At 47.5% G+C, this 13,925-nt stretch overlaps 2 protein-coding genes and 1 long non-coding RNA gene across 3 annotated transcripts; 2 read left to right on the top strand and 1 right to left on the bottom strand.

The window, feature by feature from the left end:
• Positions 1–956: 956 nt before the first annotated feature.
• Positions 957–4,027, top strand: LOC122372421 (proton myo-inositol cotransporter-like). Its single transcript, XM_043349570.1, has one exon. It carries the CDS (start codon positions 1,366–1,368, stop codon positions 3,199–3,201), a length of 1,836 nt encoding a protein of 611 aa, XP_043205505.1. The 5' UTR covers positions 957–1,365; the 3' UTR covers positions 3,202–4,027.
• Positions 4,028–4,766: 739 nt separating this feature from the next.
• On the bottom strand, positions 4,767–12,819 carry LOC122372429 (eukaryotic translation initiation factor 3 subunit K-like). Its single transcript, XM_043349581.1, has 5 exons — positions 12,444–12,819; positions 11,268–11,487; positions 6,686–6,802; positions 5,937–6,036; positions 4,767–4,981 (listed from the first exon to the last, which is right to left on the bottom strand). The coding sequence occupies exons 1-5, from the start codon at positions 12,494–12,496 to the stop codon at positions 4,827–4,829; spliced, it is 645 nt and encodes a 214-aa protein (XP_043205516.1). The 5' UTR covers positions 12,497–12,819; the 3' UTR covers positions 4,767–4,826.
• LOC122372430 lies at positions 7,177–9,999 on the top strand. Its single transcript, XR_006254874.1, has 2 exons — positions 7,177–7,699; positions 9,004–9,999. It is a non-coding gene; the product is annotated as an uncharacterized LOC122372430 (long non-coding RNA).
• Positions 12,820–13,925: the final 1,106 nt, after the last annotated feature.

Genomic DNA, 13,925 nt, shown 5'->3' on the forward strand with positions numbered 1-13,925 from the left:
TGTTGCATATCAGTCGATCCGCAACGTCGAGCCGAACACATCTAAGGCGTTTTCAGCGCTCTAGCACGTCTCTATCAGAAGTTATTAGCGAAAAACTGTTAGATTCTGTTCGTGACCTGAGATGACCTCGGGGACATAACGAGGGGTCACAGTTGCCATTTTCCGGTTCAGTGTGTCCATTTTGCTTACATCTCGATGTTTGAGAGTGTCTAGAATAGCGTTCGTGCAAAACAGACGCTTTTCAATTTTCTTCCATTGACTTATAATGGAGTGGTCGCAAAATTGACCTGACCTTAGGTCACCGATATCAAAATTCCGAGATATACATTTTATAGATAATGTTGCTCTAATCAATCGCTGAAAGTTTCAAGGCAATCGATCAATCGGTGTAGCTATGACAAGCATTCTTATTTTTTCTGAGGTGAGGTCACTTGGCGTGACCTGGTGACCTGACCTAAGGTGACCTGGGTCTGAAATTTTCACAACATGTGTGGAAAAGATGCACAAACAGGTGTGCCAAAAACGGCGGCGCTCCGCGCCGGCGTTTTTGAGATATCTGCGAAAAACCGCAGGGGGGGTGTTCAAACACCCCCCCCCCCGGCCCGGCGCGGGTTAAGCTGGCCGGGAATTTAAAGTTTCACTTGTCTCATCTGGCCATCGCGCACCCCATGAATTTGAAAAGTGCCGTCATGACAAGGACGCAGCCGTCTAGCCGGGGAGGGGGGGGGGCGTCCACCGTGGGGCGGCCAACATAGATAGTGGGATGTTTCATTTCATTAATCAATTGTTGTTTCCCAAAATCAGCACCAATATGAATTATGAAAGCCCAAATATAAAAAGCTTACCTATGTTCACAGCCCTTTTACCCACACCCCGCAATGCCGCTGAGCGCAAATATGATCGGTACGATGATTGTCACGAATTTAGGTCAAAGGGTCAGCACATCGCAGTATCTGACCTAGGTAGGACCTTATCAGTCTCAGAAGTCATATGACCATTGACGGTCACTCCGGGAGGGCCCGATAGCGGACGATCGACTCAGAACTTGTCACACCTCTCAGTTTCCGCGCCGGTGGCGACCAGGCAGGTGCTCGAGAGCTACCGCAGTCCGCGGCGCACGGTCCGCTCGAACTACCGAGCAGAAGTGGGCACCCCTCGCTCGAACTCGCCGCTGTAGGTCTCCAATTGAAGCACCGTGAATTCAGCTCCCCTCAGGTTGGCTCGTCGCGGGATCTTCCCGACATTGCGACATCAGGGTCCAGGATTGTTCGTCTTTTGAGTTGGCAGCAGTCTATCACCTGTCTGTCCCTTCAACTCTAAGGTTGCGCACAACACGATAGCCGCTCCACCTCAGAACCGACAACTATGGACGGCCCGGAAGTTAAGCCGTCGGTTTTGGACAGTCATGAAGCCAAGTCGCCAGTTATGGACGGCCCGGAAGCCAGGCCGTCGTTGGGCGCCGTCGCTCCGACGTCGTCGTCGCGTCGGCTGCTGTACGCCCTGACGGCTCTCTCGGCGATCGGCGGCTTCTTGTTCGGCTACGACACAGGCGTCGTGTCGGGCGCCATGCTGCTGGTGCGCGAGGACATGGCGCTCGACGACCTCTGGCACGAGCTGATCGTGTCGGCCACCATCGGCACGGCAGGCGTGTTCGCGCTGGTGGGCGGCGACGCGGCCGACCGGTTCGGACGCAAACCCGTGATCCTGGCCGCCAGCGTGGTGTTCGTCGCCGGCAGCGTGCTGATGGCCGTTTCCGGAAACAAGGAGGTGCTCCTGGTCGGCAGGATCATCATCGGCGTCGGCATCGGCCTGTCGAGCATGTCGGTGCCGATATACATCTCGGAGGCGGCGCCGGCGGCGGTGCGCGGCCGGCTCGTCACCGTGAATGTGGCGTTCATCACGGGCGGCCAGCTGGCGGCCTCACTGATCTGCGGGGCGTTTTCAGGGGTGGACCACGGCTGGCGCTACATGCTCGGCCTGGCCGCCGTGCCGGCCGCGCTGCAGACGCTCGGCTTCCTCGCCATGCCGGAGACGCCGCGCTACCTGGCCACCCGCGGCCGGCGCGACGCCGCGCTACATGTGCTGCTGCGACTGCGCGGCGCGCCCGACACCGCCGAAGGCGAGCTGCGCGACGTCGAGCGCGACATCGCGCAGGAGCACGAGGAACGCTCCTCGCGCCCGTCCAACGTGCTGCTGGCGGTGCTGTCGGCGGCGGGCACGCGGCGCGCGCTGGCCGTCGGTTGCGGCCTTCAGGTGTTCCAACAGCTGGCCGGCATCAACACCGTCATGTACTACAGCGCCAGCATCATCACACTGGCAGGCGTGCGCGACCCAACCACAGCCATCTGGCTGGCAGCAGCGCTCTCCGCCATCAACTTCAGCTTCACGTTCGTGAGTATGGCGCTGGTGGAGCGGCTGGGCCGGCGTCCGCTGACGCTCAGCAGCATGGCTGGCTCAGCGCTCAGCCTGGTGGTGCTAGCTGCCAGCTTCCACATCAGCTACCAGCACTCGGCTCCGGTGCAGCTGTGGCCGTCCGACAGTTGCCACTACTCCATATGTGACGACTGTGTCGTCTCGGCCGACTGCGGCTTCTGCTTCCTGGAGGCGGCCGACGGTGGCGCGCTCAACGGCTCGTGCGTGCCGTTCGTGTCTCGGCAGAACACCTCAGCGGCGGTGGGACGATGCGTCGGTCTGTCCGCCGCCGCCGGAGACACTTTCACTTGGGCGCCTGACTGGTGTCCTTCCGACTACTCCTGGATGCCTATCCTCGGCCTCTCGCTCTACCTGGTCTGCTTTGCCTCCGGCATGGGCCCGATGCCTTGGACCATCAACTCGGAGATCTATCCGCTGTGGGCACGCGGCACGTGCAACGCCATCGCCACGTCCTGTAACTGGTTCTTCAACCTGCTCGTGTCGCTCACGTTTCTGACGCTGACCACGGCCATGACGAAGCACGGTACGTTCTACATGTACGCCGGCCTGGCGTCGCTCGGCCTGGTGTTCTTCTACCTGACCGTGCCGGAGACGAAGGGTGTCTCCTTGGAGAGGATCGGGGAGCTGTTTGAGAAGCCCTGGGGCCTGCACCCGCCGGCCCGACTGGCGCCGGACGCAGTGGAGGAGAAACCGGAGGGCAGCCGCGCAGGCAGTGTGTCGGTCCAGCAGTACTCGAACCCCGCCTTCGTCGGTGACGACGGAGCGTAGTGGGTATAGCAGAGCCACGGAATACACTCTTGGACTACGTTTGGAGCGTCTCGAACCATATACTTTGGAATAAAACAGTGTCTATGACAGTCGGCTGCTCGTTACATATATGAGAGAGCAAAAGGAGAGTATGTGACAATGGAGAAGCGGAGAACTGTGTGCTCCATTGGCGAAGTGTTCGCGACATGAGCAAAGAGCAGTGCTGCTGTCATTTGACAGACGCTGTCACTGTCATATGAAGGACCATGAAGGAAGTTCCGAACAAATGCTAATACTGCAGCATTTGTAAATATGTTATGCACATATTGTGCTGTTATGTAGCTGTATTGTTACGTTGGGATGAATGCAACGCAAACTGGTCATTCGAAGCAACGGACACTGGTAAGTGGTAATAGTCGTGTTTCATGTTGATCTTTCCTCAAGAACACCGATAAAAAACTTCCCAATTTCGGAAGAATCAAGCAAATGCGTCTTAATGAAAATCTGTTCAAATCAGCGTCTCTGAGTTGCATTACCTGTTATGGATCATATCAGTTAAGAGAAATGGAACGTCTTTATAATTGTTGATGGACTGAATCCCCTCATTGTGGTTGACTTAATATGAGCCTTTTGTTTCGATTCGTTAGTACAGAAGTATCATTGATTGACCACCACTTAATCTTTCGGTGTGCGTCGCACGATGATAGCGTATCAATGCGATCACGAGAGCACTCACGGCTGGGAACCTTAGCATATAACATCTGGCGACCCACCCACCTCACGTTATCGGTGTGAAGTGTGGAAAAATTTCGACGGGAGTGTCTAAATAAAAATAGTGTGACGAGTGTTCACAAACATTTTCACGGTGGTACCATACAACCAGGGGCGGATCCAGAAAATCTCCAAGGGAGGGGCCATTAGAAACCAGGAGGCCCCCCCCCCATAATCCCACCTGTTGGAGGCCCCATCTTCCCACTTGTTGGGCCCCCCCCCCCCCCAAAAAAAAAACTGCGTCTATTGAGCTTATCTAGCTGTTCAGGCAACATCTCAACATCTGTGCAGGCTTGGGAGGCCCTCTGTGCAGGTTAGGAGGCCCTGTAAAAGTGGTCATCTCTGTGAGTATAAGAGACCTCCAAGTTATGAAAAGCTTTACCAATCTTCTAACAAAGAAGTCTTCTCAGCTAGTCTTCTAAGAAATAACTAAGTGGGTAGGTTAAAAAAAAACTCATCGGATTTCGGCCACTTTATTTTCAGGAGGCCCCCTTTTCAGCTTTTTAACTTTTTAACTTTTTATTTTATTTTTGAAAAAATCGGCCAAGGGGGGGGCCATGGCCCCCATGCCCCCCCCCCCTTGTATCCGCGCCTGCATACAACCGTATAACACCTGTTATTCTACCCGACACGACAAGACGACTAGGTATGTACGTCAGTCTTGGATCAAATACACATGATTCCTTAATGACTTATGAACAGTCGTGTCGGGATTAAAGATTGCATAACATCTAGGTAAATGCAGTCACCGTGAAAGCACCTGACCGAATCACAGCACTGGTCACTGCATACCCTAAATCATACAAAACAGGGAACGAGCGTCACATATGTATTAAACCATATCCCCCAACCGACAGAAAATTGAACAGGACGTCTCACTTTGACGTAGCCATCAGGCCGGCCACCGTCTCGAAGTCGATCTTTTCCCGAATGTTTTTGGTCTTGACGCTCTCGTCCTGGTTGCGGATGAAGATGGTTTCACCCTCGTCGGACCATCCATACTTAGTCACCCAGGCGGACAGCTCCGAGGCTGAGGAACGCGGGCAGCGGTCACTCAGAAACCAGAACAACGGCTTTCACACGGGTCTGGATAGTGAGTTCGTGCATGTGTAGGGGGGGGGGGGGTCATGCAATTCGTGCATGGGGCACTGGACATTAGACGGTAGCCTGTAGGTTGCCGCCTGCCGAGTGTTAAGTGCGCAAAATTGTCCGAGAACTCAGGCTTGTTTTTTAATAGAAAAACACAGCTCTAACGAATCGTGTGTTTAACCATATTGAACACGAACCTTCGGTTATGGTATCCTAAAGAACGTTTGCCTGTAACTCAACAGAATGAAGACTGAAAGACACAAGTAGCTTTATGTTTGGTTCTTCATTACCAAGCGTTCGTTTGGTTAGTAGATTGACCCAATTGACCTCTGTTAAGACATTGTCACCGCTCACTTGACGAAACATTCCGCCAAGCGCCACTGACTGAGGTCTTCAGGTCTTATCTAGCTTTCACTGACGGATCGAGCCAAAAACATATTAAACCAGACTTGTACGGAAATATGTGCGTTATCCTATGTAAGCAGTTCATATTGTGAGACAGTGTCCCAAAATTGTTTTTTTGGCTATGGTGTCAGAGAGAAATCCTCTCTGAAAATGGGCATTGGAGTGGAAAATTGTCAGTCAGATAAGGCATAAAAGGAGTGAAAAAGGGATCAATGGTATAAATTTATATAAAAAGGTGGTAAAATGTAGGATGTAAAACGATCATCCATACAAATGCTTTTTCTAGGTAAAGTTGGGAGTGGAAAATTACTTTTTAAAATTTGAGATGACAGTGCAAAATGATTTTTATTTGGATGTCGTTTTCCACCCAAATCAACACAGTTTGGGACACTGTTGTGAAATGCACATTGCACACCGTCGACAGGTTGACAAACATCCCAGCCGGCCGGGCAGTACCGTGCCTAAGCCGGGACCGGAGTGCGCGTGCTCACCGGTGACGTTGAGTGCCGACTGGACCAGCTCCTTGCCGATCCTCTGGTAGGTGATGTTCAGAACATGGCACACGTATCGCCGCACAGAGTCCTCGAAACCCTGCCCACGAGAGCGGCACAGCTGTGACATACATACTATGTGCCAGCGATCATTCTGAATCAGGGTTGTGGTTGTAGAGAGCATAGAACAGCCTTACTTACCAGTTCGTTTACCATTGCTATCTTAGCTCTTCCAAGATTTATTCATAAACTCACATAAAAACAACCAATTTCGTCCCAAATTATGCTTCCTTAATTTCTCCACAATATTGCTTGAAAATCATTACTGTCAATGCCTATAACTTGTTCTAATCCAAAACGGAGATTGGGTAACATGGTAACTGGTAAGTCACAAAAGAGCCCTGACCCGCACTGGCGTCTCTGAGCTCGTACCACAGTCACTGACTCTGTATGGGAGTCGCTGGCCCCGTACCGAAGTCTATGATCCGTACCGGAGCCTGTGATCTCGTACTGAAGCCGCTGACCCCGTAATGAGCCCTGTGAACTTGTCCCATCACTCCATAACGAAGTCACTGACCCCGTACCGGAGTAACTAATTCCGTACCGGAGACCGTCACCCCATACCGGAGTCAGAAAGCCCGTACCGGAGCCGCTGACTCCGTTCTGGTGTCATCGACCCCGTGCCGTGCCCATGACCCTGTATCGGGGCCGCTGGCGTTGATATTGGCGTCGCTGACCCCGTGCCGTACCGTGATGTCGGAGATGAGCTCCTGCTGGTCCTCGATCTGCTCCCAGAAGGTCTGGAACTGGCACAGCTCCAGCAGGGTCGACAGCCGCAGAATGACCCTGATCTCTGGCTTCTCCATCTGCCAGTACCACAACATGACCTCAGAACAGACACCAGATGCTCCCCCTCCCCCCACCAAACGCAGTGGAGCAGCATTGAAACATGAGAAAAAACGGAAAAATGGGTTGTGGACAAATTAAGTAGGCATCACAAATGCTCATATGGCAGATGTAAATATGTCAACGACAGCAAATGTATACAGGACAGTCATAAAGTATGCATTGCAAATGTTAATAGATGTCAGAAAGTACACAGATACAAAAATATGTTAGGCTAGGTCAGGTTAGGTAATGTTGAGTTGTTAGGCTTGGGTGACTGTATGGTAGATTAGGACTAGGTTGGGTTTGGTTTTGTAAGGTTAGGTCTTGTCAGGTCATATCAGTTGGGCAAACTAGGCGGCGGGAATCAAAATATGGAGGCATCAAAATATTGATTCTAGTGGGCGGAGCTTTGACCATATATGGGCATAGAATCAATATTTTGATTCAATTTGGGACATTCCCACCTTCAGACGACCCGTTACGGCGGAAATAACCCCCATGACGGCGAGATTTTTCGACAAATCAATACAAAAAACTTCCCCGCTTCAATTTTTCGCTGCATGGCTATCAGCCGTTTGTCGCGCGTACCTTTACGAATGGCATAAAGTTTTCGCCGCCATAATTCAACAAAAACGTGCTGTTAAAACTTGCTCTGTTTATCATCAACGACGAGCCTTTGTAATTTTTTCATAATTTTGTCTAAAAGAAAATAAAAAATGCGTTATTAAGTTGTATAATTCATTTATAAGAAATATTCTTTTTCTTTGTATCTAGCCACGATTTCCGGTTCCCGCCATTTCGCGCCGGCGTCGTGGGTGTTTGGATGCAACGTAGTGCTCCCGGTTTTATTTTGTTTAAGGGACCTTTTCTGAAGTGTAAGTAACAATGGATCATATTTTAAGATACTTTGAAGTGTGTTTTTCAATTTCAGGCATGTGATCTTAACGTTTCTTACCGAAAACTCGTTTTAAGAGATGGTTTTAGGAACATGGCGCGGTAGCGACGTCAGCGGCGCGGGACGCCTTCTCACTCTTCTATTGTCTTTTTAAGCTATATTTTTTTGCAAATGATGTCTTAGGTGTAGTATTTCAGTGAAACATGATGTCCTTTAAAAGTTACGGTATAAATTAGTTACAAGAAGCCTAATGTTTTGTCTCACATGATAGAATTGTTGGGTGGACTCATGAAATGGGGGCAGTGCATGTCCAGTATTTTACATAATTTGGATGTTTTAGCCTCTGCTTGTGTCTCACTCACCCAATTGTTGCTACAACTTTAATTTGTAAGTGTAACAAAAGCAAGTTGCTGAATGGTGTAAGCCATATTTACATTATGCGTGATCTTCAAGAAAATTATGTGTCTAATGTACGTCAGTCCAGGGAATGCTGGATAGTTAATTTTCAGGATTGTCCATGCCAAAGTTAATTTTAGAAGCCAGTTTTATCAACACAAATAGCTGCCTGCTGGAATTTTTTTGCCTAAAGACTGCTTCACATATGGAGCGTTAACATGATGGGCACGTAAACGGATAGGGCTGTACCGTTCATGCTCTGTATGTGAAGTAACTTTTAGACCAAAAAAAAAATCCAGCAGCCACCTATTTTTCTGTTGGTACAACTGGCCTCAGATCTACTTTTTTGGCAGAATTTATATAACTGCATGAGATGACAGTTGTTGGCGCAACTGGTGGCGTTCAGTGGAAATTTAAGTGACATTAAGTCTTTAATTTTTCAATGTCCCAAAATTTGTCTATTTGGGTGGGAAACGACATCCAAATGAAATTCATTTTCCACTCTCACCACCATTTTTAAGAACAATTTTCCACTCCCAAGTCCCAACCAAGAAAACATAGATTTTTTACCTATAGAAAGACAGTTGTGTGGATGCCCAGTTAGCATCAAACATTCTACACCCTATAATAAAATGCATGCTTTTTGTCATTTCTCACTCCTTTTTGATCTAATCGAATCAGCAGTTTTCCACTCTCTCCCCTCTTTTTGGTGGGTAATTTTCCCCTCTGACACCCAAGACAAAACTCAATTTTGGGACACTGTAATTTTTTATTGAATATATTCTAAAATTAATAGTTGCTGAACAAGTAGAATAATGACACATATAGTTTCCTTAATATTGTCCACAAATGTCCTAATTATTGTGTTCTGTTGACTGTTTGCTGCAGGTCAACCAAGGATCAAACACTGGTCGTTGCGGGGATCGGCTTCAGAGGGTCAAGGATGGCGTCTTGAATCGCTGTTCAGTCGACAGGCAACTGTATGACAACGCCATCCTTGTCAACCAGAGCGTCGACCGAAGTAGGGCGGCGTTGCGCGGACCTGGCCGCACCCGACCAACCGGTGGAGTACCTGACTCGGGCTGGGCGGAGACTACCTACATCACGACCTTTTGAACTTTGATCTCGTGGCGAGAAACAATATGACGTAAGGAAGTGTGTATGTGGCTGGCGGGGCCGAGGGTGAAATGCGCCACGTGTTTATCCTGCCGGATGACGACAGCGTCACCAACCTGTCAAAGAACGAGCTGGTGCAGCGCGTGATGACTGCTATCTCGTCCCTAGAACCGGAGTAGAAAAACGTGCGCAAAGCCCAAATGAAGCGAACCAAAACACAGACAGGACTGATAGCTTTTCGGTCGAGAATGTTCTGAAGATGCTGATCAGTAGACCAATTGGTGACCGTTTTCGGTGGTACTATGGGATCTTGTGGTGTTCCAAAGCGACCTGCTTTGGGTGTGGACATAAGTGGCTCAACCTGACAGGATTGATGTTTTAGGTAGCCGTGCTAATCATAAACCCTATATTGAGTGTATCTGTACAAATTTTGTTTATATTTATTTCATGTATTTGGTTCGAAACCGAAAATTGCTCTCAGTAATTAGGCAACATCGAGACGTTGAGGTCATTCTCCAGACGTTTATTTGTTTTTTCTTACCTGTCCACGGTATGTCTTATTGGTTAGGTCTGTTTCAAATATTATTAACTGCATGTTTTGCAAATACGTAGCCATATTGAATAAGAGACGTGTCCTAAAAGTGAGTATTGCTTTGCATAGGATGTGAGCATCAACGACAGGGCTTTGTGATGGCAAATGTGTGGCAATTGCAGGGATCGTTGTGAAATGTGTTATGAATATCATCGTATTATTTGCGACTGCAAGTACATCCGTGTATCATATTTTCATTCAAATTGTGCAATTTGTGCAACGGGCTGAGTGTATCGTTCGGCGAAATATCTCTTACTGTACTCCACAGAAATGGGACGGGATACAGATGCGTAGAAACACATTCATGAACACGTGAAAGACGATATGTTAACTTTTTTTTACTCAAAATCAATACTACAAAGCAGGGATGTGGGGCCGTGAAAATGTCAGACGGCTTCGGCTCCGGAGGAAAAAAATCGGCTCCAGCTCCGGCTCCGGCTCCGAGTAAAATGGTCGGGCTTCGGTTCCGGCTCCGACTCAGTACAACCCCTATACAAAGGTCAGCACGGCTCCCTTCACGCATTCCCTCGAAGGCTTGCAGCTTTGAGCAGGGAGCCAGGGCGAGTGCTGAAAATCCCTGGTCTACCGTGGGAATAAGGTCTAGAAAAAAATTACACGATCCTGTGCTGATAATATCTTCATGAATTTATTGAATTTGCATTATTTGCACACAAGAAACATTCCATAAATCAATTTGAAGAGTTAAGTACGCCTGCAGAAAGTCAGTTTGCAGAATCAATATATTGATAAACCAGCTGATTTCAGAATCAAAATAATGATTAGCCAGCTGTTTGCGGAATCAAAATATTGATTCTCGCCGGGATTAGCCGCCGTGATGAATCAATATCTTGATTATTTTTAAGACGCTTTCCTTAACTAACCAAAGAGGTTAGGGCTATTGTTTCGTGCCTGGCGGGTAGCTTCAACGTTGTTCTTCATTTTGTGAAGAAGCTATCTTGAAATTATAGCCGGTTGCTGAAGAATTGACGTTCCTGTGATGGTCTGCACGTATGCCCATATATGGTCAAAGAGAATCAATATTTTGATGCCTCCATATTTTGATTCCCACCGCCTAGTTTGCCCAACTGATATTGGGGTTTTTCGCCATACATAATTTTGTACTTGCATATTATTCCTTGAATACTTTTGCCCTACATTTTTCCCTACGTATTTGGACAATATGTAGGTACTTTGGCATGCAAATGAGTATGTAGGTATGTCATTGAAAAGTGGATTGACATACCCTCCTACTCCAATCCATATTAAGGAAGTTAAAATAAAGCAATGCAGCTGTCAGACATGGGAGTGATTATTCATTGACATGGGACATCAAACATTAAGCATATGGCTCAATAATGTCAATATAGGTTCAAATAGCCGGGCCATGTTACATACCTCCAATACAAGCCCCTCTAAATCCCACAGAAAATACCATATCACTCACATTTTCTGATGCCAGCAGGCACTTGCAGAGGATGATGTCTGTATGTGGCAGGTTGGTGATGGCCTTCAGCAGAATGCGCTGGGTGATCTCCTGGTTATAGCTGTCCGGATTGAACTGGTACAGCTTTAGTAGGGCTAGGTTGGCCTCCAGGTCATATGTGTTGTCCTGGCATTGGCGGTCCACATACTGCTCAAACATCACAACATTGTTCGGGTTGTACCTGAAGAAACAAAGACAATATCAAAAGATGGAAAAGGATCGACAGCTATCTAAATCACTTCAATGGGTATTGGGTACCTATTGATTCATATCAATTTACCGCTACTTTCATTTCATTCTCGTGCGATTTCAATTTGGGCCTTGGGGTACGGGACACGGGTTCAGTTGAGGAAACTACAAGGCGCAGAACTAAAATTGGATCAGCCAATCAACGGCTGGAGTGGGCGGGGCGATGACCATATATGATCATAAAATCAGAAAACTTCATCTTTTCCATGCATCCTGGCATTGCATTCAAATGAAAAAATAAGGCATAAGAATGTTTTTTAACCACACAAGGTGAAGGCCTACACTCACTCGGTGAACGATGCACTGGCGGATCTAAATCGCAGAGTTACAATACAAGGTCAAACAGTGATTGGCAAATATGGCGGATTGAAACAGACGCGCCAAAAAATGTAAGCAGCACCAAGGTTTGAATTGTCATTATTTCTATTATTTTGTACATGTTTTTTTTCCAAGTGTAATTAAATAATTATCTTAAATTTCTATATCTTTATTTATTGTAATCAAATTAGATCTTTTAAACAATTTTATTTCAAAATACCTATCTATATACCTATGGAATGGCCAGCGGATTGTGACGCCTGGAACCTGTAGAAAGGCCGTTTTCTATCGCCATTTTCGAGTGAATTCACTGAATTTGATCAAATCGTGTTGATTCCTAGAGGAAAATGGAAGCTTTTTCTCTGCGATAAGTGGATGCGATACCGCAAGTACCGGCTTGTTAACCACTTTTCACCCTTAGTACCAGCGGCTGCATTTAATCCCATTTATGGTCATCAAAAGTCTATTTATTGACTGATCCATTCTTGGATCTCCGCCTCGTAGCTTCCCCAACTTTGGGGTGCCAACTAGTAGGCTGGCTTAGTCAATCCCGGAGCTCTAACAACTTACCGATCTATTCCTTTTAGCAGAGCGCTAACCGCAGCTTTCATGTCTTCAGCCATTTTATTATCCTATTAATTACTTTTCGATCTTAAATGAAGAACAGCACACCACAGCAACCCTTGAACAATCCGGCGAAGGTGTTTTGTATAAAAGAACGCGTGGGAGGCAATTGGTGTGCGCCACTCAATGTCTTGAAAGAGTTAGTTTTATAATAAAATTACGTCATAGAATTTATTTAAAATCATGGCTTTTCTAGCAGTGCTTACATATTATGGATGGACAATCACCATCAGAACTTGTGACGTCATCAAATAATTTATTTTACCAAAAATAGTCTATCATTGCTACAAGTGGTTGTTTTTTACTCAACCTTTACTGTTGTTTTATGCTTATCGGTGGCTTATCGTCACTCAAAATTCTTACAGATACTATCGTCACTTACTTAAAATTTCAATCTATTGAAAGTAACACAACACGCCACGCGGAAGGGACCTATTTAGCCGTTGAGAACCGAAGGGGCTAAAATCGGTTCAGCCCTCTCGTCAGTCGGATGCCTACCTACTATGGACGTCAAACCCCTTGAGACCCCACTTTTTTGCGATAATTTTTAAATGCGTCAACTCTCGTTGACAATATTCTGGCAATGTGTGTTTCAGAACCTGCCGAAACTTTTATTACTAAGGTATTTTGACGCCAAACGAGTATGAAAGGTACTTCTCATTCACTCGTAATGTTAAATTTCACGGAACGAATCTGCTGCTTGGGTAGAGGCTACGCGCTCATGGGGCGGAGCGACGTAATGACGTCAGCGCTAAGCTCCGCCCTACCCCTCCGGCGCTCCTTGCCCGGCGACCGGTCACTCGCGTCTCTCGCTCCATTCAGGCTTGATGGTGGGCGGTAGCTGGTAGCGGTAGCGGGCGCTGGTAGATGGCATGTAGAGCAGATGGCGCTGGTGGCGGGGCTCGAGTGTGGCCGAGCGCAAGCCTCTGCCCGGGCCTGAATTGACCTTAGCATTACGAGTGAATGAGAAGTACCTTCCATAATCGTTTGGCGTCAAAATACCTTAGTAATAAAAGTTTCGGCAGGTTCTGAAACATACATTGCCAGAATATTGTCAACGAAAGTTGACGCATTTAAAAATTATCGCAAAAAAGTGGGGTCTCAAGGGGTTTGACGTTCATAGTAGATGTTTTATATAACCAAATCCTCTTCCTTTCCGTCACCTTCGTCTACCCTCTTTGTCTTGGTCGGTCTTGGTCAAGTCTGTGACTCTATTTTTGCAGCCCTCCTTCGGTCGGGCTTGATCTGTTATGCAGCCTTGGGCTTGATGTCATCGCTGCGCCCAGCTGCGCCGTGACGTGGTAAGTATCCGGTACTTTCCCATAGTATCCGATAATCAAGAGACTACATTTTTGCAGCGTCCCAGTCAGCAAAATTGATCCAGGGCTGTGTCTGATTTTACTCTGGCTAGCCCCGGCCCTTTACACA

This window comes from Amphibalanus amphitrite, unplaced genomic scaffold, assembly GCF_019059575.1.
Source record: "Amphibalanus amphitrite isolate SeventyFive unplaced genomic scaffold, NRLGWU_Aamphi_draft 001359F_arrow, whole genome shotgun sequence".
Classification (NCBI taxonomy): Eukaryota; Metazoa; Arthropoda; class Thecostraca; order Balanomorpha; family Balanidae; genus Amphibalanus; species Amphibalanus amphitrite.

Bases quoted from the DNA above. Each gene is read 5' to 3' on its own strand.
- LOC122372429 (XM_043349581.1), bottom strand. From the start codon at position 12,496: ATGGCTGAAGACATGAAAGCTGCGGTTAGCGCTCTGCTAAAAGGAATA. The intron at 11,488-12,443 runs GTAAGTTGTTAG...TTGTTTCTTCAG, and splicing joins CTGCTAAAAGGAATAGATCG to GTACAACCCGAACAATGTTG. The intron at 6,037-6,685 runs GTACGGCACGGG...TCTCGTGGGCAG, and splicing joins AGCTCATCTCCGACATCACG to GGTTTCGAGGACTCTGTGCG.
- LOC122372421 (XM_043349570.1), top strand. From the start codon at position 1,366: ATGGACGGCCCGGAAGTTAAGCCGTCGGTTTTGGACAGTCATGAAGCC.